Source organism: Leptonychotes weddellii, chromosome X (assembly GCF_054177405.1).
Source record: "Leptonychotes weddellii isolate Sample4059 chromosome X, ASM5417740v2, whole genome shotgun sequence".
In the NCBI taxonomy this organism is placed as follows: domain Eukaryota; kingdom Metazoa; phylum Chordata; class Mammalia; order Carnivora; family Phocidae; genus Leptonychotes; species Leptonychotes weddellii.
In genome coordinates, this window is record NC_138385.1 from 42969657 (window position 1) to 42991843 (window position 22187).

Genomic DNA, 22187 nt, shown 5'->3' on the forward strand with positions numbered 1-22187 from the left:
GGTCTCTCTCTCTCTCTCAAACTTCCCAAATTCAGAGTCTCACATTCTAGAGCATGTTGTGACAAATCATACAAATGAATGGTAAAGCTGCCAATTCCGAGGGCATGGCCATATGGAATATATCAATTTCTTAGTTGTGGAAACTCATCCAGACTAAAAAGATCCTATGCTTATCTGAACTATCAATTCTGCAATAATTAGTAAAATAGTAGTTAAAATACCAAAAATTCACAAACCTTAATAATTATGAGATTGAGAAGTTATCTATATAGTATCAAAATTACATGTGAAATTCATAAGAGGTTAAGTATCTAATCATAAACAAAGCACTCTATTTTCAAATCAGTAAAATATAATTATTAGGTACCAGATTTTGATGTTATTCCAGAAGATTTGTGTTAGGAAAAAACCATAAAATTTCCTAGGAAAACAAATTGATAAGGAGTACAAATGTAAGAGGAAAGACTATTTATGCACTAAGGGCCAAATCTTATTCAAATTTCATGAAAACTTCTGGGCCATTAGTATTCTGTTACACTGTTTTCTCTTATATAGTAAATTTACAAATTTATTTCCTCTGCTTCTCAGTAAAAATAATAACTATAATAGATGGGTATACCTCACATATTAAACAATAAAAATAAACCAACATTTATGAAAAATAAGATTAAAAGGAGGGGTGCATGGGTGGCTCAGTCGGTTAAGCATCTGACTTCAGCTCAGGTCATGATCTCGGGTCCTGGGATTAAGCCCATGTCAGGCTACCTACTGAACAGGGAGTCTGCCTGTCCCCTCCTCTCTCCCTCTGTCCCTCCCCCGCTTGTATGTGTGTGTGTGCGCTCTATCTCTCTCAAATAAATAAAATCTTAAAAATAAAGAAAATGAGCTACCCTCCTTTAGTTGCTGGGTAAATTCTAGTAAATAAGTTAATCAATTTATGTTTGACTCAGTCCAGGTTGGAAAAATTATACATGTATACATTATTAGAAATTTTTAGCAAAGCACTGAATTCAACAGATCAGAATAAGAAATTTATATTTTAAAAAATAAGATGTACCTTTTATCTGGGTAGCAAAATTCAGTGCCAATTTTGCAAAGAGATCAGGATTTTCAAACTTGTCCTCCTTAACTTTTAACCAGACACAGTTCTCAGATAATTCTTTGGGCTCAATCTGAAACAAAAATAACAAAGATAAGTATCTAAATTATTACTGCATATTTAATTCTTCAAAGAATTCAATTTCACCAAGATTGATAGTTCCTTTATTTATCTACCTACTAAATCAATTTCAGGATCTATCAAAATAACATTTAAGTAAATATTCATTGGGGAAGTCCCAGAATTCTATTGATGTACAGAAAAGATACACAACAGCAATTAGTCATATAGCAAACTACATTTAAAAAAGTCTTCTGGGGGCACCTGGGTGGCTCAGTCATAAGCATCTGCCTTCAGCTTAGGTCATGATCCTGGGGTCCTGGGATCAAGTCCCACATCGGGCTCCCTGCTCGGCGGGTAGCCTGCTTCTCCCTCTCCCACTCCCCCTGCTTGTGTTCCCTCTCTCTCGCTGTCTTTCTCTGTCAAATAAATAAAATCTTAAAAAATTAAAAATAAACAAAAAAGTCTTCTGGAAGGAATCTTAAAAATAGTTTAGTAAATCCCTCCCCCAACTCACATATATTTTTTTTCTCCTCCTGGATTTTTAAAACTGAGGAAACTAAAATTCAGAAAAGTGAATTAATTCTCCATATTTACTGACCAGGGTGAAGGTAATAACCATAATAGCTGACAACTTACATACCTCCTATAATGTATCAGGTGCAGTTTTAAGTGATCTGCATATATTATGTAATCTAACCCTTATAATAATCCCTTGAAGCAGGACCTATTATTATCTCCATGTTAAAGATGAGGAAACAGCCCCAGAAAGTTTAAATGGCTGTCCAACTAGTAAATGGCAAAGAGGGGAATTAAACCCAGGCAGTGATGCTCCAGAGAATTGTGCTCTTAACCACTACATCGAAATCCAAGATTAGAACTGTACATTTTCCAGTACATCATGATGCTTTGTGTTGTATAAGTACCATTTCACTGTATGCTTAAATGCTAAATGAACATATCATTAAATTTATACATAGAGACAACTGGACCAACAGCATCTGGATCCTATAGTTTGGTGGACTGTACCTAACAAAAAATAACTACATTCCAAAAACATTTGTACCTCATTTATGAGCAAAGCATAAGTATAGTCTTAACTTAAATACTGGTTTAACCATGATTCTGGTCAAACCAATTTACTATGTAGATACTGTCATATTTCACTCTAAGTATGTTCATTAGAAGATTAGTTCCTACTAAATAGGCACTGTGTCAATCTTGATAAGAAGCTTTTTACGAGACATATTCTTATAATAATAAAGCAAAATAGGAGTGCCTGGGTGGCTCAGTCCGTTAAGTGTCCAACTCTTGATTTCAGGTCAGGTCATGATCTCAGGGTCATGAGATCAAGCTCCATGTCAGGCTCAGGCATGGAGGCTTCTTAAGATTCTTTCTCTCACTCTCTCTCTCCTTCTACCTCTACCCCCCTCGCATTCTCTCTAAAAGAAAAAAAAAAAAAAAAGCAAAATAACATTCAAAAGAAAAAAACCTCATAAATTACATTAAAAAATAATTAGGTTATGTCACTACAGAATGCTGCTACCTATTCCATACTATCTAAATATTTAAAACTAAAACAAAAAAGGGATGCCTGGGAGGCTCAGTTGGTTAAGTGTCTGACTTCAGCACAGGTCATGATCTCAGGGTCCTGGAATTGAGCCTGGCATCATGCTCCATGCTCAGTGGGGAGTCTGTTTGTCCCTCTCCCTCTGCCCCTCCCCCTGCTCGTGTTCTCTCTCTCTGATAAATAAAAATCTTTAAAAAAAAACTAAAACAAAAAAATTCTCTAAGAACAAAAATAACTAAGATAAAAAAGCTCAGTAATAATAAAGATTATATTTAAGAATGTTGTAGTACTTAAAACAGTACAAGAATCAAAATCATGTTTCATTTGGTGATACATTTTATATATTTTTCTCTAGCACCATTTTCACTTTGGTTTTCCTTTTGACTTCTACATTAATTTCCAATGATCTGTGGAGTTTCCAATTCATAGGGTACTAGACTGAAAGATAAACATAAGATGGTGAACTCACAAAGGAAAGCATGAGTCAGCAGTCATCTTCTCAAGCAGTATGCAATACTTATATGGAGCAACAGTTATTCACATATTAATAATCAACTATGGCTGGACAAAGACAAAAATAATCTAGTCATAAAATATCTGGTCAAATACTCTAGTCTAGTCATAGTCATAATCACCTTTGACCAATTGATTCTCTTCATGGGCACCTCAGGTTTATACATTTTTTTCTGCTTCATCCCATAAGGCAAATCAAGTGCTGCTTCTGGGAAAGGAGGAATTCCTCCTCCAAGGGGAAGTGGTGGAGGTCCCCCAAACAAAGGTGGTGGTGGTGGTGGTGGTATACCAGTCATTCCAGGTAAAGGAGGTGGAGGAGGAGGGGGAGTTCCTCCAGGTAGAGGTGGTGCTGGTGGAGGTGGTAGCGGTGGGGATGACCCACCACCTGGCAATGGAGGTGGTGGAGGAGGGCCTGGAATTCCTGATGAACCTGAGAGTCCATGTCCCTGAAACATATGTAATACAATGTTTAAAAGCTTTCAGTAAAATATAATAGCAAAGAAAACTTATCAGTAGACATTGGGGGTTTAAGATTACATACACTTTATTTAATTTAGTAACATCAAAGGGCTTAACAGTAACTGAAAAAGACTCCCATAGATTTTTGATAAGCATTATAAACTCTGTACAAGGACTACTTCTGCTAACACACTATAAAAGTTGGCATCCTCAAAGATTTTGTGAAACACCCCTCCAAAATAACGAAAAATTACCTATCATTATAAATACATGCAAAGAAGTACTGAAGTGGCTTGAGCCTATTAGACTAGCTGGTTTGAATATGGGATAATTAATACAATCATAGGTCTGATTCCCTTGGAGCCAATTAGCTTTACACAGAGTCTATCACATAGCACCAGTAATTTAGTAGTCTTCTAGTACCAATAATTAATACTGAGTAACATCCATTTGCATGGTAATATATGTTTATCAATGTTTTTACAGCTATTATTTTTTTTTAAAGACTTTATTTATTTATTTGAGAGAGAGAGAATGAGAGATAGAGAGCACAAGAGGGAAGAGGGCAGAGGGAGAAGCAGACCCCCTGCTGAGCAGGGAGCCCGATGTGGGACTCGATCCCGGGACTCCAGGATCATGACCTGAGCCCAAGGCAGTCGCTTAACCAACTGAGCCACCCAGGTGCCCACAGCTATTATTTCTTTTCATTGCTATTATAACCCTGTAAAGTAAGTAGGGCATTTTTATCTAAACTTTATCTCACTGCTTATAGATGAGAAAAAACATAACTACAAAAAGGTTAAATGACTAAACAAAGGTCACAGAGTCTGAAATGTGGTTAAGATTTGAATGTGGGTTCTTCTTATACCTAATGTAGTCCTCTTTCCACTACAGCAGACTATCTCCTCATGGAGTCACTTGCCATGAAAAGAATTAATTCAAACAGATTGGATGATGAGGACAGTATAACTTACTTCTACCATAAGAAAATGACTTCAACCTCATTCTCTAATGATAATGGATAACAGATGAAGGACAGTATCTCATTCCAAACTGTTTACTTTTTAAGTTAATCTGTACCTGTTTCTTTAAACCATTGCTGGTTACAATGGTTCACTTCTAAAATAAATGAATATGGGCGCCTGGGTGGCTCAGTTGGTTAAGCGACTGCCTTTGGCTCAGGTCATGATCCTGGAGTCCCTGGATCGAGTCCCGCATCAGGCTCCCTGCTCGGCGAGGAGCCTGCTTCTCCCTCTAACCCTCCCCCCTCTCATGTACTCTCTCTCTCTCATTCTCACTCTCTCAAATAAATAAATAAATCTTTTAAAAAAAATAAAAAATAAAATAAAATAAAATAAATGAATATTAAAGTGAAGTTGGTTATTATAAACATTCCTAAGAAAATCCTACCAATGAACAGATGTATTTGTAATCAAGATATGACATTAGATGAACTGAATGAAAAGTTTAAAATTAATAAAATTTCTTGGCATAAGTGTTATTTTTATTTGGGAAGAAAGTCTTCTTATCTTTACTAATACGAATTTCTAAGTTGGAGTACTTAATTGTACTAACTAAACTTAGAAATGGCTTTACAAAATAAATAAGTTGAAGCATATTTTAAGAATAATCAATTTAAAGGACTGACCTATGTATAAGAATATTAAAAATTAATAATCATAGAATCATGGGAACGTTTCTCATAATATTTAATATGCACTGTCCAATATTTTATTCATATGTATGATATTTATGTGTGTATATACATATATGCAACTGAAGTATTTACACACTCAACAAATAACAATCCTCCTCTGGAATGCAATCCTCTCCTGAAATTAGTAAGTATTACAATATGCAAAATTATTTTCATTTTACTTTTAATGTAGCAAAATTATAGAAAACAGCCAGATTTTTACAATCTTGACTGAGATCAAAGAAATTATGGAGAAAATCAAAATAATTTTTCTGAAAAGTTTAAGAAATTAGTAATTTACAAGTTTTATGTATAAATGGATTTGTTGAATACTTTGAAAGGTAAAATGTATATCCAATTTTTTATTGAAAGAGATCAAAATTATATTTGTTAACATCAAATTTTTACTCTATTAGATCATATCTATGATATGAAACTTGGGGAGCCATAAAAATGCTATCACTTTTAAGAGGATTTTACTCAAGTTAAATGCATATTTCACAAATTTAATAAAGAATCTCAAATAAATGCCACCAGCCTTTAAAAATCAAATCGGATCAGCCCTTCTCTTCCCTCTCATGAACAATTAGGAATGCAACAATTAAATTAGGCTACAATAGAGTACTGAGAATTGAATATAGCTAATGAATAATTTAGTATTTGGCACAATTTTGGGTACACTAGAAAGGACTGTGTGACTCTGCATTTTTACAGATCAGTTAATTTAATAATAAATAAGCAACTACTCACTAAATAGTAAGGCCCTGTGGTAGGGTGACATTGAGGAATGTCACCATCGGGGGGGGGCAAAAACAAAAAGAAACTGAGTTCTCAGAGATGTGAAAAGGGAAGGCAGATGATACAAAAAAGGAGAAAGAATGAAAGAAATTATCAAATATTATAGGTAAGTGAAACAGACTGAGGGTAGGAAAAGGCACTGCATTGAATAATTTGGAGTTCATCAGTGACTTCTGAAGTCATTTCTCAGTAGACTGATGGATACAAATCTAGTCAATCAATAAACATCTACTGAGCATGCACTATGTTAAGAGCTGTTAGGGAAAAAAAAAAAAACACAGGCCCCAAATGGCATCAGTTAGGCTGAGTCCCCAAAACAGAGCTTAATACATAATCTAACTGCAGTTTCAACATCCCCAAGAAATAGTCTTAACAGATGAGTCAGGAACTTTTAAATCAGCAGACAATATGTCAGCCACAGAAGTCCTCTCCAGCCCTTAATGGTAGATAAAGTAATCTGCATAGGACCTCTTGCTTTTCCCCCTAAGGGAAAGTGGCAGGGCCTAAAAGATCTTTTCCTTTCCCTAGTAACTTGTTTTCCCACCCTCTTTTCATAAAAACCTTTCATTTTGTACAACACCCTAGAATTCCCCTCTGCTTACTAAATGGAATGATGCCAAATTCATAATCATTTAATAAAGCCAAATAGACTGTCAAAATTTATGTGGCTGAGTTTTGTGTTTTAATGAACATTTTTTTCTTCCATTTTATTTTCTCAATCATTGTTTTCATTAATGGGCTTTGTAGGTTAAAATGCATAGTAAAAACTAAAAAGAAAAAGCATACACAGAAAAAGGACATTATTCTCACCAACACTGATAATCTTCCATTTCTTAATAACCATTTAAAACATAAAAAGTGCTGAGGGTATTTAAAAAATAAAAATAAAGTGTTGAGAGGACTTAATCAGTTCTAAAGTTTAGACACCATAACTAAGATCTTGAGTGTATATGAGTGCTTCTCATCATAGGTGATGCAGCAGGAAATGCAAAATTTCTAGGTTTTGAAATTATGCATCCAACTTTTCAAATCATCAAAAAATTTTTGCTCCTGAACAGTCTTGATTGTGTAATATAGTCCATTAAAACTCTTCAGGGAAGTTTAAGCAATACCTTATTTTTATCCAAACAGTAAAATTATTTATTATCCTGGAAAATTAAATCTGTAGTTATTTCAACTAAAATGCAAAACTGCCAAAAAGTCTGCTTCTGGTCACATTTTTCCTTACATCTAACAAGATAATTTTCTACCATCAAACTCACTGTGACATGACATAAAGTCTATACCTTCTTTCATTACCTGGGTTCGAAGTTGCTGGATTTCTGTTTCAAGCTCTTTAATTTTTTCTTCTCTTTTTTGAAGCTCAGCTTGAGCTTCCTGTCGAGCTGTGAATTCTTCATCAAACTGCAATGATCACCACCATAAATGTACACTTAATAACATAGTTTTGAGAAAGTTTTAAACAACTTTATGTATTAGATAAGTGGAATGTCTTTTGCTTTATTGAATTCCCAGGTCATTCAGAAAATCAAAGCTCCAGATCACTTTCATAACAATTAAGCACACCTGTTGGGGTGGGTTACTGATTATGGTGCTAGTAGAGAGGAAATATGGCAGCAACCCAAGGTAAAAAAAAAAACCATTTTCACACACACACACAAAAAAAAATTTTTAAAGATTTATTTATTTTAGAGAAAGAGATAGAGACAGAGAAAGTATGTGGGGTTTGGCAGAGGGAGAGAATCTTCAAGCAGACTTCCCATTGTGTGCAGAGCGAGACCTGGGACGCCATCTTGCCATGCATGAGATCATGAACTGAGCCGAAACCAAGAGTGGCATGCTGAACCAACTGAGTCACCCAGGCGCTCCCTGAACAAAATTTTAAAAGAGTGTACTGAGAAGTCTCTCTTCGCATATAATGGACATTTATACTGTTCTGTTATTGAAAAATAGGTTTCAGAATCATTTTCTTTAATGTTTCATCCTATACATTTAACTTTATCAAATTAGAAAATGAAACCTAGAGATGCCTGTGTGGCTCAGTTGGTTAGGTGTCTGCCTTCAGCTCAGGTCATGATCTCAGGGTCCTGGGATCGAGTCCTGCATTGGGCTCCTTGCTCAGTGGGGAGCCTGCTTCTCCCTCTGCCTGCTGCCCGCCCCCCTGCTTGTACTCTCACTCTCTCTCTCTGACAAATAAATAAGTAAAATCTTAAAAAAAGAAAAAAAGAAATGAAACCTAAAAATTCACCATCAAGCAGTTCAACTCTGTAACTATATTTAACCTTGAAAAGAGAATACACTTTTAGAATGCTCAAATGATTGTACTTTAACACAAATTATAATATTTCTATTACAATCTTAATTGTCTAGCATCCAAAAAGTGGTATTCCACAAAATCTGACAGTAGAATGATATATGGATAGCCTAAATGGAATTCTCCTTCAGATGTTTAACCAAAACACCTACATAAAATACTAAAAGAGAGAAAATGAGAGGTTAAATTAAGATGTGTTGGGGGAAGGAGTTAAGATGGCGGAGGAGTAGGGGAACCAATGTTTGCCTCAACCTTCAAATACAACCACATGAATATCAAATCTTTATGAATTCAAGAAATCACTAAGAGGACTGAGAGACCAAACTGCACAACTACAGGATGAGAAGAGCCACACTGTGGAAGGTAGGAGGTACAGAGACGTGATTTAGGGTAATAAAGAATTACAGATGCTGTAGAGGGGAGGGAGCCAAATCATGGACAGAGGAAACAGAGTGGAAGAGTGAAAGAGAGAAAGCACAAAGTGCACAGAGGATCACACACCAAGAACACTTCCCCAAAACCATACACTGGGAAAATGAGAGGGGCTGATTATCATGAGTTTTTACAACCAGCAGAGCTAAAAGACTTAAGATTTAGAAGTCTGCACCATGGCCATTGTGGAGCCTGGGGGATGCAGTGGTACACCTGTGTAGGAGGCAGAGGCCTGGGAACAGATGGCACAACCCGAGGATCCCCTAGGATGCACTAGAAGAGAAAGTTCCTCCTTCTTGGAGTGTATCTGCTAGAGGAGGCAATGCCTCTCCAGGGACAAAAGAGCCATCAGGTGGCATTGTGCTGCCCAGTTCCTTAGCATAGGGAAAGAGACAGCTGCTGAGGGCAGCTAACCTGGATGCTGGCTTTCTGCTGCACTTTCTAAACTTCAAGCTCCTGCCTGTTGGTGCAATTGCACTTATGGGACAAACTGACGCCAGCCCCAGGGTGGTGTGACACTCCGTCAGAGGATCAGCATGGGTCCATGCTTAACAGATACCACAAGTTATGAGTTTTGAAACTCAACTGATGTGCCTGAGATAAAAGACAGGAGCCCTGCACTGCTGGGGAGGTAATTGGCCTGGATACATGAAGGGTGAATGCAGGGATTTGAGGGAAGCCTGGAACACACAAGAAGAGATATTTCGCTCCTCTGTCAGGGATTCCCAGACACTGGCAAGCATGAACTCCCCACACAGCAGAGGCCTGAGGTGCCTACACCAAGCCCTACCTCCCTGTGCTCTGCAGAAGCTTCTTTACGAGGGCAAGTGTTCCTGAGAACCAATGCAGGGGGGCACATCCCCAGAACACCAGCACAAATGCCCCACATGCACCAAGTCTACTGACCATAGAGTACTACAAAGCTTCAACTCTAATGGAAAGAGGATCACGACTCTTTTAACAAGCAGACCAGAGCACACCTAGGAAAAACTCAACACATAATGCACAAGATCCAAACACTCCCCATTTGAGGCAAGGAGAAACTCTGCAGAGGACTAACCTGGGGGAAAAGCAGCCAAAAAACAGCAGCAGAGTGTACACAGCATACACCAGAAGCAGTTCCTGAAGTGTCAGGCGCTGGAGTGTATATGACCTCTCCTTAATAAAGCTATTACTCTCATGAACAGGAAACATATCAGGCTTTACTAACACACAGAAGAAGACAAGAGACCTAGACCAAATACCAAAATGGAAGAATTCATCCAAAAAGAAAGACCAAGAAAAGGTCATGGTCAGGGATCTACTAGAAACAGATACAAGTAATATACCTGATTCAGAATTTAAGAGAAATTCATAAGGATACTACCTCGGCTTGAGAAAATGACTGAAGACATCAGGGAGTCCCTTATCAAGAGATAAAAGACTGAAAAACTAGTCAGGCCAAAATAAAAAATGCTATAGCCGAGATGTGAAACCCACTGTGTGTAATTATCCACAAGGATGGAAGAAGCAGGGGAACAAATAAGCAATACAGAAGATAAAGCTATGGAAAATAATGAAGTTAAAAAGAAGGAAAGAAAAATGTTCAATCATGAATGTAGACCTAGGGAATTTAGCAGAGTCCACAAACCACAATAACATTTGTATTATAGGAGTCTCAGAAGAAGAAGAGAGAAATACGGGGCATAAAATTTAATTGAAATAACAGCAGAAAAATTCCCTAATCTGGGGAACAAAACAGAAATCCTTATCTAGAAGGCACAGAGAATACTGACCAAAATCAACAAAAGCAGGTAAACACCAAGACATATCATAGTAAAATTTACAAAATATAGAGATAAGGAAAAAATCCTAAAAGCATCAAGGGAAAATAAATCTAAAACGTACAAGGGAAGACAAATAAGGTTAGCAATGGACATTTCCACAGAAACTTGGCAGGCCAGAAGAGTGTGGCATGATATATTCAACATGCTGAAAACAAAAAAATATGCAGCTAAGAATATTCTATCCAGCAAGGATCTCATTAAGAATAGAAAGAGAGATAAAGAGTTTCCCAGAAAAACAAAAACTAAAGAAGTTCACGACCACTAAACCAACCCAGCAAAAAATATTAAAGGGGATGCTTTGAGTAGGAAAGAGAAGACCAAAGGTAACAAAGACTGGAAAGGAACAGAGAAAATCTCCAGAAATGACAACTTTACAAGTAATACAATGGCGCAAAATTCATATCTATCAATAATTATTCTGAATGTCAAAGAACTAAATGCTCCAATCAAAAGACACAGAATATCAGAATGGATTAAAAACATGACATTCTAAAACCTTTGGGATGCAGTAAAAGCTGTCATAAGAAGGAATCAATACAGGCCTACCTCAAGAAGCAAAAAACTCTCAAATACACAAACTAACCTTACACGTAAAGGAGCTAGAAAAGGAACTGCAAATGAAGCCTAAAGCCAGCAGAAGGGAAATAATAAACATTAGAGCAGAAATAAATGATATAGAAATAAAAAAACAGTAGAACATATCAATGACATTAGAAGCTGATTCCTTGAAAGAATAAAATTGATAAACCCCTACCAGACTTCTCAAAAAGAAAAGAGAAAGGAACCAAATAAATAAATGAGAGAGGCTAGATCACAATCACCACCACAGAAACACAGCTATAAGAGAATATTATGAAAAACTTTATGCTGACAAATGGGGCAATGTGGAAGAAATAGATAAATTTCTAAACACATATAAACCACCAAAAGTAAAATAGGAAGAAATAAAAAACTTAAACAGACTGATAACCAGAGAAGAAATTGAATCAGAAATCAAAAAACTCCCAACAAACAAAACACTGGGGGCAGATGGCTTCCCAGGGGAATTCTACCAGACATTTAAAGAAGAGTTAATAGCTATTCTTCTCAAACTGTTCCAAAAAATAGAAATGGAAGGAAAACTTCCAAACTCATTCTATGAGGCCAGCATTACCTCAATTCCAAAACTAGACAAACATCCCGCTAAAAAAGAGAATACATAACCAATATTCCTCATGAACATGGATGCAAAAGTTTTCATCAAAACACTAGCAAAACAAATCCAACATACATTAAAAAAAATCATTCACCACAATCAAGTGGGATTTATTCCTGGGCTGCAAGGGTGGTTCAATATTCACAAATCAATCAACGTGATACACCACCTTAATAAAAGAAAGGATAACAACCATATGATCCTCTCAAGAGATGCAGAAAAAGCATTTGACAAAGTACTGGATCCATTCTTGATAAAAAACCTCAACAAAGTAGAGAGAGAGGAAACGTACCTCAATATCATAAAAACTATATATGAAGGACCCACAGCTAATATCATCCTAAATGTGGAAAAACTAAAAGCTTCTCCTCTAAGGTCAGAAACACGACAGGGATGTCCACTCTCATCATTTGTTCAACATAGTGCTGGAAGTCCTAGCCTCAGCAATAATACAATAAAAGGCATCCAAATTGGCAAGGAAGAAGTCAAACTTTCACTCTTCATAGACTACATTTTTTTTTTAATGTGGAAAAGCCAAAAGACTGAACCAAAAAATTGCCAGTGTGGATACATGAATTCAGTAAAATCACAGGATACAAAATCAACGTACAGAAACATGTTGCATTTCTATACACCAATAATGAAGAAACAGAAAGAGAAATCAAGAAAATGATCCCATATTCAATTGCACCAAAAGCCATAAGATACATAGGAATAACCCTAACCAAAGAGGTTAACGATCTGTACTCTCAAAACTATAGAACACATATGAAAAAAACTGAAGAGAACAAAGAAATGGAAAAACATTCCATGCTGATGGATTGGAAGAATATTGTTAAATGTCTATACTACGCAAAGCAATCTACACATTCAATGCAATCTCTATCAAAATACCATCAGCATTTTTCACAGAGCTAGAACAAGCAATCTTTAAATTTGTATGGAACCACAAAAGACCCCAAACAGCCAAAACAATCTTGAAAAAAAGCAAAGATTCAGACTTCACAATTCTGGACTTCAAACTCTATTACAAAGCTATAGTCATCAAGATAGTATGGTACTGTCACAAAAACAGATACACCAACTAATGAAACAGATTAATTAATAAACCCAGAAATGGACCCACAACCATACGCTCAACAAATCGTTGATAAAGGAGGAAAGATTATCCAATGGAAAAAAGACAGTTTCTTCAACAAATGCTGTTGGGAAAACTGGGCAGCATCATGTAAAAGAATGAAACTGGACCACTTTCTTACAACATACACAAAAATAAATTCAAAATAGATTAAAGACCTAAATGTGAGATAGGTAGCCATCAAAATCCTAGAGGAAAACACAGGCAGCAACCTCTTTGACATCAACTATAGCAACCTGTTACTGGACATGTCCACCAGAGGCAAAAGAAACAAAAGCAAAAATTAACTATTGGTACTTTTTCAAGATAAGAAGCTTCTTCACAGTGAAGGAAACAATCAACAAAACTAAAAGGTGAACTTTGGAATGGGTGAAGATATTTGCAAATGGCACATGTAATAAAAGATTAGTATCCAAAATCTATAAAGAGCTTATGAAACTTAACACCCAAAAAACAAATAATCCAGTTAAGAAATGGGCAGAAGACATGAATAGACATTTTTTCAAAGAAGACATACAGATGGCCAACAGACACATGAAAATATGCTGTACATCACTCATTGTCAGGGAAATACAAATCAAAACTACAATGACATACCACTTCACAATGGTCAGAACAGCTAAAATTAACAGCACAGGGAATAGCAGATGGTAGTGAGGATGCAGAGAAAGGGGAACCCTCTTACACTGTTGGTGGGAATCCAAGCTGGTACAGCCACTCTGGAAAACAGTATGCAGGTTCCTCAAAAAGTTAAAAATCAAACTACCCTACGACCCAGCAATTGCACTACTAAGTATTAGTATCCCAAAGGATACACAAATACTGAATCAAAAGGGCACATGCACCCAGATGTTTATAACAGCATTATCAACAATAGCCAAATTATGGAAACAGCCCAAATGTCCACTGACTGATGAATGGATAAAGAAGATGTGGTGTGAGTGTACACACACATATATATGGAATATTAGTCATCAAAAGGATGAAATCTTGCCACTTGCAAGGACGTGGATGGAGCTAGAGTGTACTATGCTATGTGAGTTCAGTCAGTCAGAGAAGGAAATACTGTATGATTTCACTCATATGTGAAATTTAAGAAACAAAACAGATGAACATAAGGGAAAGAAAATTTAAAAAGAGAGGAAGGCAAACCATAAGAGACACTCTTAGCTAAGGAGAACAAACTGAGGGTTGCTGGAGGGGAGGTGGGGTGCGATGGGCTAAATTGGTGATGGGTATTAAGGAGGGCATCACTTGTGATGAGCACTGGGTGTTATATGTAAGTGATGAGTCACTAAATTCTACTGCAAACTAATATTACACTATATGTTAACTAACTAGAATTTAAAGAAAAACTTGAAACATACATATATACATACATACATACATTCATAATGGTGTGCTAAGCAGGAGAGACCATCTCAATGGTGAATATCCATTTACTGCATCCTGCCCATCCCTAACCTCAGTCAGGGCACCAAGCTGAAACAAACAAGCCTGCATACATAGAGTAAATACTGCTTATATTCATCTATAGAATATATGCCCTTTATTATCAATGTCACTTCAAGTCATTTTAGAAGGCAATATATTTTTCCAATTATATTATTTCTGTTTCTAAATTTGATATATCTTACTCTCCAGAATTGTCTTTAGAGTTTGTGGAACAATAAAAAAGTATTTTCACTGTTAATAAATATTCATCCTCATAGATTTTACCTTTAGAAATTAAAAAATGTCAAACCAATCCAAGTCTGAAGAAAGAACAGGTAATGGAATTGGATTACAATAGTGTCTGGGTCAAACATGAAATGCTAACTAATTCTTTTATTCCTCTCTACTTGCATTCATAGAAAATGTTCCACAGAGGTTAGTCCAAATTGTTTCTAATCTTTAAAAATTTCAAACCACCCCAGATCCTCCACAGTTAGTAAATAACCATGTTTCCTAGGTCACTGAGAAGATGCTGTTTTAACTGCACTATACTATTCATGTTAAGACTTACTCTCTATTTCCATCCTCCCTCCCAATGTTAGATTCTTCTGTGTATTTTTTAAGCATGATACAAACTGTACAACTTTCCTCTATAAATTATTTATTTGTACATTTGAAAAGAGGCATGCAATGTTTCTGCTTGTAATTTAATGTGGTCTTAATCTATAAACCCATAGAGTAGGAATCACAGAAGTCTGAGATAAGCAGGTTGGAAGACTTTTTACAAGGCCACTAAACATATCCTCTTCTTTTAATGATGACAAAATTAAGATCCAAAGAGAGTAAGTGGCTTACTTAAAGTCACAGCTAATTTGTGGAAAAGCTAAGATCAGATCTTACAACTACTGCTTCTCATTCTAGCCACCCTACATTTTTTACTACTTTATATAGCCTCTTAAAATCACCCAGAATAAGAGAAGGCATTCAGATAACCACTGGGAGACCATACATGTTTTCATTCTAAACGTTGGAGATGAGAATAAAGCACTAAACACTGAAATGCTTTTTCTTAAAAATTATTTCAGGACTCCATTTCCCATAATATATGCTTACAGATTTTACCAGACAGATCATCACAGTTTGCGCCAGTCTTGTGGTGTCTAATCAAAGTGTCAGTGAAGAATTAAGGAGACTCTTAAAATTTTCAAAGGGAATTTTAAATGTGCTATTTAAAACAAGAACATTACAAATATAAAGGTCTATTAAAAAGCATGCATTTTCTTCCACCAATAAAAATGACAACTTCACACAACATTTTATGCTCAAGCTCTGAAAATCTAATCTAGTAACTGAAAGAGCAAAGACATTTCTTCAGATGCCCTGAAGTAACTTCAGTAATACTCTATAATTTCTAGACTGATAGCAAAAGCGATTATCTAATCTCCAAGGTAAGTCATAACTTTGAAGAGACAGCAATATGTAAGAACTTTATCTTGCTGTCAGAAGGCTGAAAACTGGAGAGTTTTTAGACTTGTGCTTCAATCCTTTTCCCTGCACCAATAGGAGAAATACTATACTAATGCTTCATAGGATCTAGAAAAAAAAATTCAACTTTTGGTAGAAACTAGTACAACTGTAGTTATGCTTTCATGAAACAAGGAAAAGACAACCTGAAATCCAAATAAAATTAACACAGCCATAAAATTTGTATTTACATAAGGCATTAACATACAAAGAAAGGGGAACCTCAAATTCCACCAAGCCTACATGAAGTTGCAGAACCATTTAAAAGTGGTAATTATAAAATTCAAAGAAGATAAATCTAAGCAGAGAGAGACAGAAAGAGATAAAACACTATGTCATTCTGTTGCTATTTAATAGCACTGTCTTTAAATAGCAATAATAGGTTAGACTAGCTAAAAATCTAACAGTTCTCCAAAGGAGCTACATATTGTAAGTGAGAACTGCAAGAAAGCAATGAGGGGAATAGATTTTGGTTGACTGCTTCAAACTATATTCTTCCAATAAACTAATTTTATTTCATTTATCACTCTGGTAGAATATAGCTAGTGTTTTTCTTCCATAATAAATTAAAGGTCATGAGGAGGGAACAGTAGCAACTTTATCTTATCAGGAATGAAATCAATATTCTGTGGCTTTGTTTTAATCCAGAAACATGAAGTACTATAAAACTGAAACATTTATAAAGCCTCACATAAAGAAGATAAAATACATATTGTAAATAAATTATTAATTTAACAATTATGGCTAACATAAGCCTTACCTTCTTTGAAAATTCCACTGCTTTTTGTTCACTTTCTTCAACTTTTGCCTTGTTCACACAAGAATCTATTAAGATTGACAAAAAATGATTAGAAATTATTGCATCAGATCTCTGGGCAAAAGATGACTGCCAGCCTGTAATTCTATGTAACATTCTCAACAAAATATGAAATAAACTAATGAGTTTATCAAACTTATTATCAAATTTGCATGGAAGCCAGCATTCACATTAATTCTTAGGGAAGGTAAATTGATGTACACTTTCTGAAAAGCATATGGCCTTTCAAAAATCATATCCTCAATTACAGGAATCAATCCTAAGGAAATGGCAAGAAAAAGGCAAACATTTATGCAAAGAATGTTCATAGCAGATTCATTTATAATTGCAAAAACCTGAAAACAATCTAGATGTACAATAAGAAAGGACTGGTCAAGATGGTTATGATATTCCATAAAATGGAATATTATACAGACATTCAAAGTCACATTTTGAAGGGTAACATGAAAAAATTTTCATACTATAAAACTCCATTAAAAATCAGCATATAGAGAGATTAAAAAAAAAAAAAACAAGATATAAGAAAATGTACTTAGCCAAAAAGTGAGTAATGGTGGTGGAATGTACTGAGCTGAAAAGTGAGATTGGTGGTTTATTCTGTCACTTACATAAGCCTCTAGATTGCTTGGAATAAACGAGCATTGGTTTTAAAATCAGAAAATAATACATAATAATAATAAGGAATTCATCTTTGAATATTACTGTGAGTCTGCCTTGTGCTATGGAGTGAACAATAATATATAACTGGCATTCCACAGCTGTTGTTTTCTTCCTTTAAAGACAAGACAAATGAGTTCATGCCCAAATCTTAGCAATAGTGATTTTAATTAGGTATAAAAACTGTTTAACTGTAATGTCATATAACATAGCATATTTCACAAGAGAGGTTTCACATTATCCTTCAGAGACTGTTCCAGAAAGTACAGCTAACTAGTAGTCTAGGATGATATAAGTTCATTTCCTTAGTGATCCAAGTAGATGAACATCATCACCTCAAATTCTTTCCTAGCTTTAAGGTCTACAAAAATTATAAATTGATCTACTTTGATAGAATTAAAAGGTCTTAAGTTACTGAAGTAAGCCTGTATTTCCTTTCTCAAACTTGAACACTAATATCTATTGCACATGTAATTTCTATAAAACAACCGAGGTGCCAATATAAACTGAATCAAAGGATTTCAGAGTCATGTTTCTAAAGAGCAAAGCATTCATCTATAATAACATGTTTTTCCTATGTGTGTGTACGCCACTGATTTTAAACTGAATTCAAGAGCATTAAAACTTATCAAATAGCTTAATATTTTCAACCACACAAGCAGAACTCTCATGATCAACATAATTAACAATTATAGTGATTGAGTACTCACAGACACAATGACTTACCAGATTTTAATAAAGGAACTTCAGTGAGAGCACTACCTTCAAAAAGTGAGTATTATACAGAAGAGAGTGAAACACAATCAAAGGACATTGAGGATAATATTACATACCTATCAGATGCGTGAAATCAATGTCTAATCTTTGCCTATACTTGAAATCTGGGTCCATACCACTGCAGTGCAGCACTATCTGTGAAACGCACTCTTCAATTATTTTGTAATACTGTGGCCTGAAAGAGAGAAAGTATTCTTGAATACCTTTTCCACCTATACAAGCCAATTTTCTTAAGAGGTGGTTCAGGGGCACCTGGGTGGCTCAGTTGGTTAAGCATCCGACACTTGATTTTGGCTCAGGTCATGATCTCAGGATCACAAAATCGATGCCCCCCCACCTTGTGGGGGCTGCATGCTCAGTGCGGAGTGTGCTTGAGAGTCTCCCCTTCTCCCTCTGTCCTTCCCCTCACTCATGCTGTCTCTCCCTCTCTCTCTCTCAAGTAAATAAATACATAAACTCTTTAAAAAAGTGGTTCAGCATGATAAAAGAACTAAGTCTTTTTCTAGCACTGTTAAAAGAATTCTTTCTAGCCATTGCATTCCCTTAAGAGAATTATGCCTAAACTTAACGATGGTCTGGACATTATAGTATAAAACCTATCATAATGTAATCAATTGTGAACACTTAGTGACTTAATACTCTAGTTTTTAGGAATTCATGCCTGTGTACAAAGATACTTACCAACCTTATCTACTAACTTACTGTTCCTAAAGTTAATGAAAACAAATGACCTGTTAGTTCTATATCCATGGATATAGAAATGGTTCTAAGCCTCTACAAGTTTTCAGTTTCGGTAAGGGATGAGTATCTTGGCATTAGGTGGCGATGTCTTAAATTTACTACAACACTTTAACTCAAGATTAGCTATAATAGCTTACAAAACTAGACTGACCCACAATATTCCAATGATCTATTTATGCACGTTTTTAAGATTCATTTTATAGAAGCATACACACTTAATATGCATGGCCACAGCCTGAATTCATTCAAAGTTCGAATGTTTTTAAACATATCCTAATTTTGTAATCTATCAAGATAATTCTGGCCTTAAAAAATAACTACTTGCATAGTTCAAAAATTTTTTAAAGTCACTTTTTGCATTAAAATTCAGGGAAAATTTAGTATTTATCAATGGCCAGTAAATTCAACAGAGAAACATCAGAAAGAAATACTGCATAGAGAAATTATGACATAAACATCCTTAAGATTAGTGTGCTGATAACTAGCCAACCTACTAAAAGTTTGCAAACAAAGCCAAACAGAGTCTAATTGCTCTTATATGTCTTTTGTCATGGTGCTGGCCTCAAGAGTAAGAATAAATAGTAATATACATTAACCCATTTTAGGCTTTTTCAAGTCATCAACAGTTCTAGGATAAATAATACTGGATTATAATCAGTCTAGTAAATGACTCTTTGGGTAAACAAGGAAAACACAAGTGTTCTCTTTAAGGCCATGTTAATTATCTCTAAGTATAATAAAAGTGCTGGTCACACTTCTACTTCACATCTATGTTCTCAGGATGAAAAAGATGTCATAATTAGAGTAACTACTTATATATTGAAAGTTACTGAGAAATGGATGGTTTCACGAAAATTATTTCCCTAGGTAACTGTGTACCCATAGGCACAGTACCCACTTAATTGCCAGAACATTAGAAAACAACATTTTAATTACCAAATTTTCTGCTTTAAGAAAACAGCATATTTTTTCTTTTTCTTCTTTTTTCCTTTTTTTTTTTTTTTTGGTGGGTAGCAAAGCAAAGTTTATTGAGCCATAGCAAAGAGACAGTACAAAGCTCCCAAAGAGGGAGGGGACCCGAGAGGGTTGCCTTTTAACCACTTTTCTATGTCTCTATAACATCATGATGTCCATGAATTATTGTAAAAGTCTGAACTATAATAGTTTTCTATATAATTTTAGAACTGTCATCTTTGTTGCAACTATACCTGACCATGGTTGCCTGCCTTTACCATTTAATCAAGCAAATTTTGAGAAATCAGAGAACCTAGGTTGCCAGAATTTCATGCATATTAGAGTATGAAGAACAACTAAGAGTCTCTTGAATAGTTAAATATAAGATCATGACCACAGCTTATAGATAATTTCAGTCACTCAGAAACCTTTCTCTAACTTTCTGGTTTTCAGATATATTTGCAGTTACTAGACTCTGAAACTTCTAACTTTATTATCATCATAATCATTTATCTTAAAGAATTATATTACTGGATATAAAGCTGAAATATTAGTATTATTTTCTTAACTAAGATCACATCTAGTATTAAATAAATACTAGAAAGGAGAAAAGTAAAACCTAACTTGTTAAAATGGACGTGAACTTAAAAAAATAAAATGTACATGAACTTAAAAGTTCCACCACAGACACTTCAGTGCTTATTCTGTGCTATCATTATCTAGCAAAGAAAATTCATCACAAGGCCAGTAAAATATGTTGGGTTCTTTGCTACTAAATGTCCTGTCACTGGGGTATCCAGTTTTATAAATAGATCCTTTTGGCCCAATTAAAAATAAATTCACACCTTCTAAAATACGTTATGCTAAGTCATCAAACTCTTATACACTATGTATGTACATATATATGCATATAGTACCTAGCATGAACTACCTTATTAGTTTTCCTTAAATATCGAATTCAAATTACACAAATACTAGTACTCTCAGAACCGCCTCTTACCTGACATAATAATCATTTCTGATGAGCAAAAAATGTTGTAGAATGGATAATAAGTAATTTTCAGCAGCAGTGTCCTTCAACATATTATATAGAAGATGATACACTTCATTCATATCAGTGAAAGTAAGTAAAGGAAAAAAATTAAAGCCCTTAATGAAAGTTCCATTCATAATAAAAGCAGCTTCATTTTTTAAAACACTGACGTACCATTTTGTTTCCCTTATTGTTTCTAAACCTTCAACTCCAGTATTTTAAAATTTACATAAATAAATTTAACCTATGGAATCCCTTTCATCTTTTAATGAGAGAAACAGACTTAAAGAATATTTCCAAGACCATTTAATCATCAAAACCTTAAGCGATCGGTTATTCATTATAAATTACAGATGACAGTAGTATGACTGGAACAGCAGTGCCATTAGAGAAAACAGTTTACTCTTGATCTTCCCGTGGCTGTGATAGAGGACCTACATTATTCATGTAAGCCACTACTCCTCTATTTTCACCACCACATAATATAGAAGGTAATGGAACATTCTATGGACTGCTAAAATATCACAAATCAGTTTTATTTTATACTGATAACATATTTAATAATGTGAAATTGCTATTGTCTGCATTCATTTGTATTCCATTATTTAGTAAAAATGGAAAGTAAAGACAATAGAACTTGAAACATTTTTCTTAGGATATATAAAGAGTGGAAAAAGTTTAGATGCTTTTAATAAACTAGACAACAAATTTCAAAGCTGGATTCACTTTTGTAATAAAACTGAGGACCTGGAAAATCAAAGTAAAAGAAAGGTAGAAGAGGAAATGTAATCCAACATTCTAAAAATAATCTGAAATGTCAACATTTTCTCTGAAGTAGAATTAAGTATATGATGGATTATTTCTTAGACCCCATGTAACAGTGTTGTGTTAAAGTCTCATAAGGTCTTTTAAGTGGTTACAAAATGAAACCCAAAATAGCGTTATGGTAAAGTTTGATTATAAGAGAAATCTATACAAAGCAAGGAAGCAAGATATATATTAATATAAAAAGCATTTAATATTATGGAAATGACTGTAGACTAGAGTCACTAATGATGGATAAGAAATTACTAGCATTGATCCCTTATAATAATAACATAGTTAGCCACTGCACACACATTTATCCAATACTTACGTATAAGATACTTCA

At 34.9% G+C, this 22187-nt stretch overlaps 1 protein-coding gene across 2 annotated transcripts in view; it reads right to left on the bottom strand.

Annotated features, from left to right (window-relative positions):
• The window catches only part of LOC102727555 (protein diaphanous homolog 2), a 687910-nt gene that overhangs the window by 635965 nt on the left and 29758 nt on the right, over window positions 1-22187 (bottom strand). For both annotated transcript variants that reach the window (XM_081808540.1, XM_081808541.1), the window contains exons 8-13: window positions 21005-21121; window positions 18366-18484; window positions 16819-16883; window positions 7495-7599; window positions 3365-3688; window positions 1058-1172 (exon numbers count right to left, since the gene is read on the bottom strand). In XM_081808540.1, the coding sequence (XP_081664666.1) occupies window positions 1058-1172; window positions 3365-3688; window positions 7495-7599; window positions 16819-16883; window positions 18366-18484; window positions 21005-21121 (845 nt within the window). The remainder of the gene's footprint in view (window positions 1-1057; window positions 1173-3364; window positions 3689-7494; window positions 7600-16818; window positions 16884-18365; window positions 18485-21004; window positions 21122-22187) is intronic.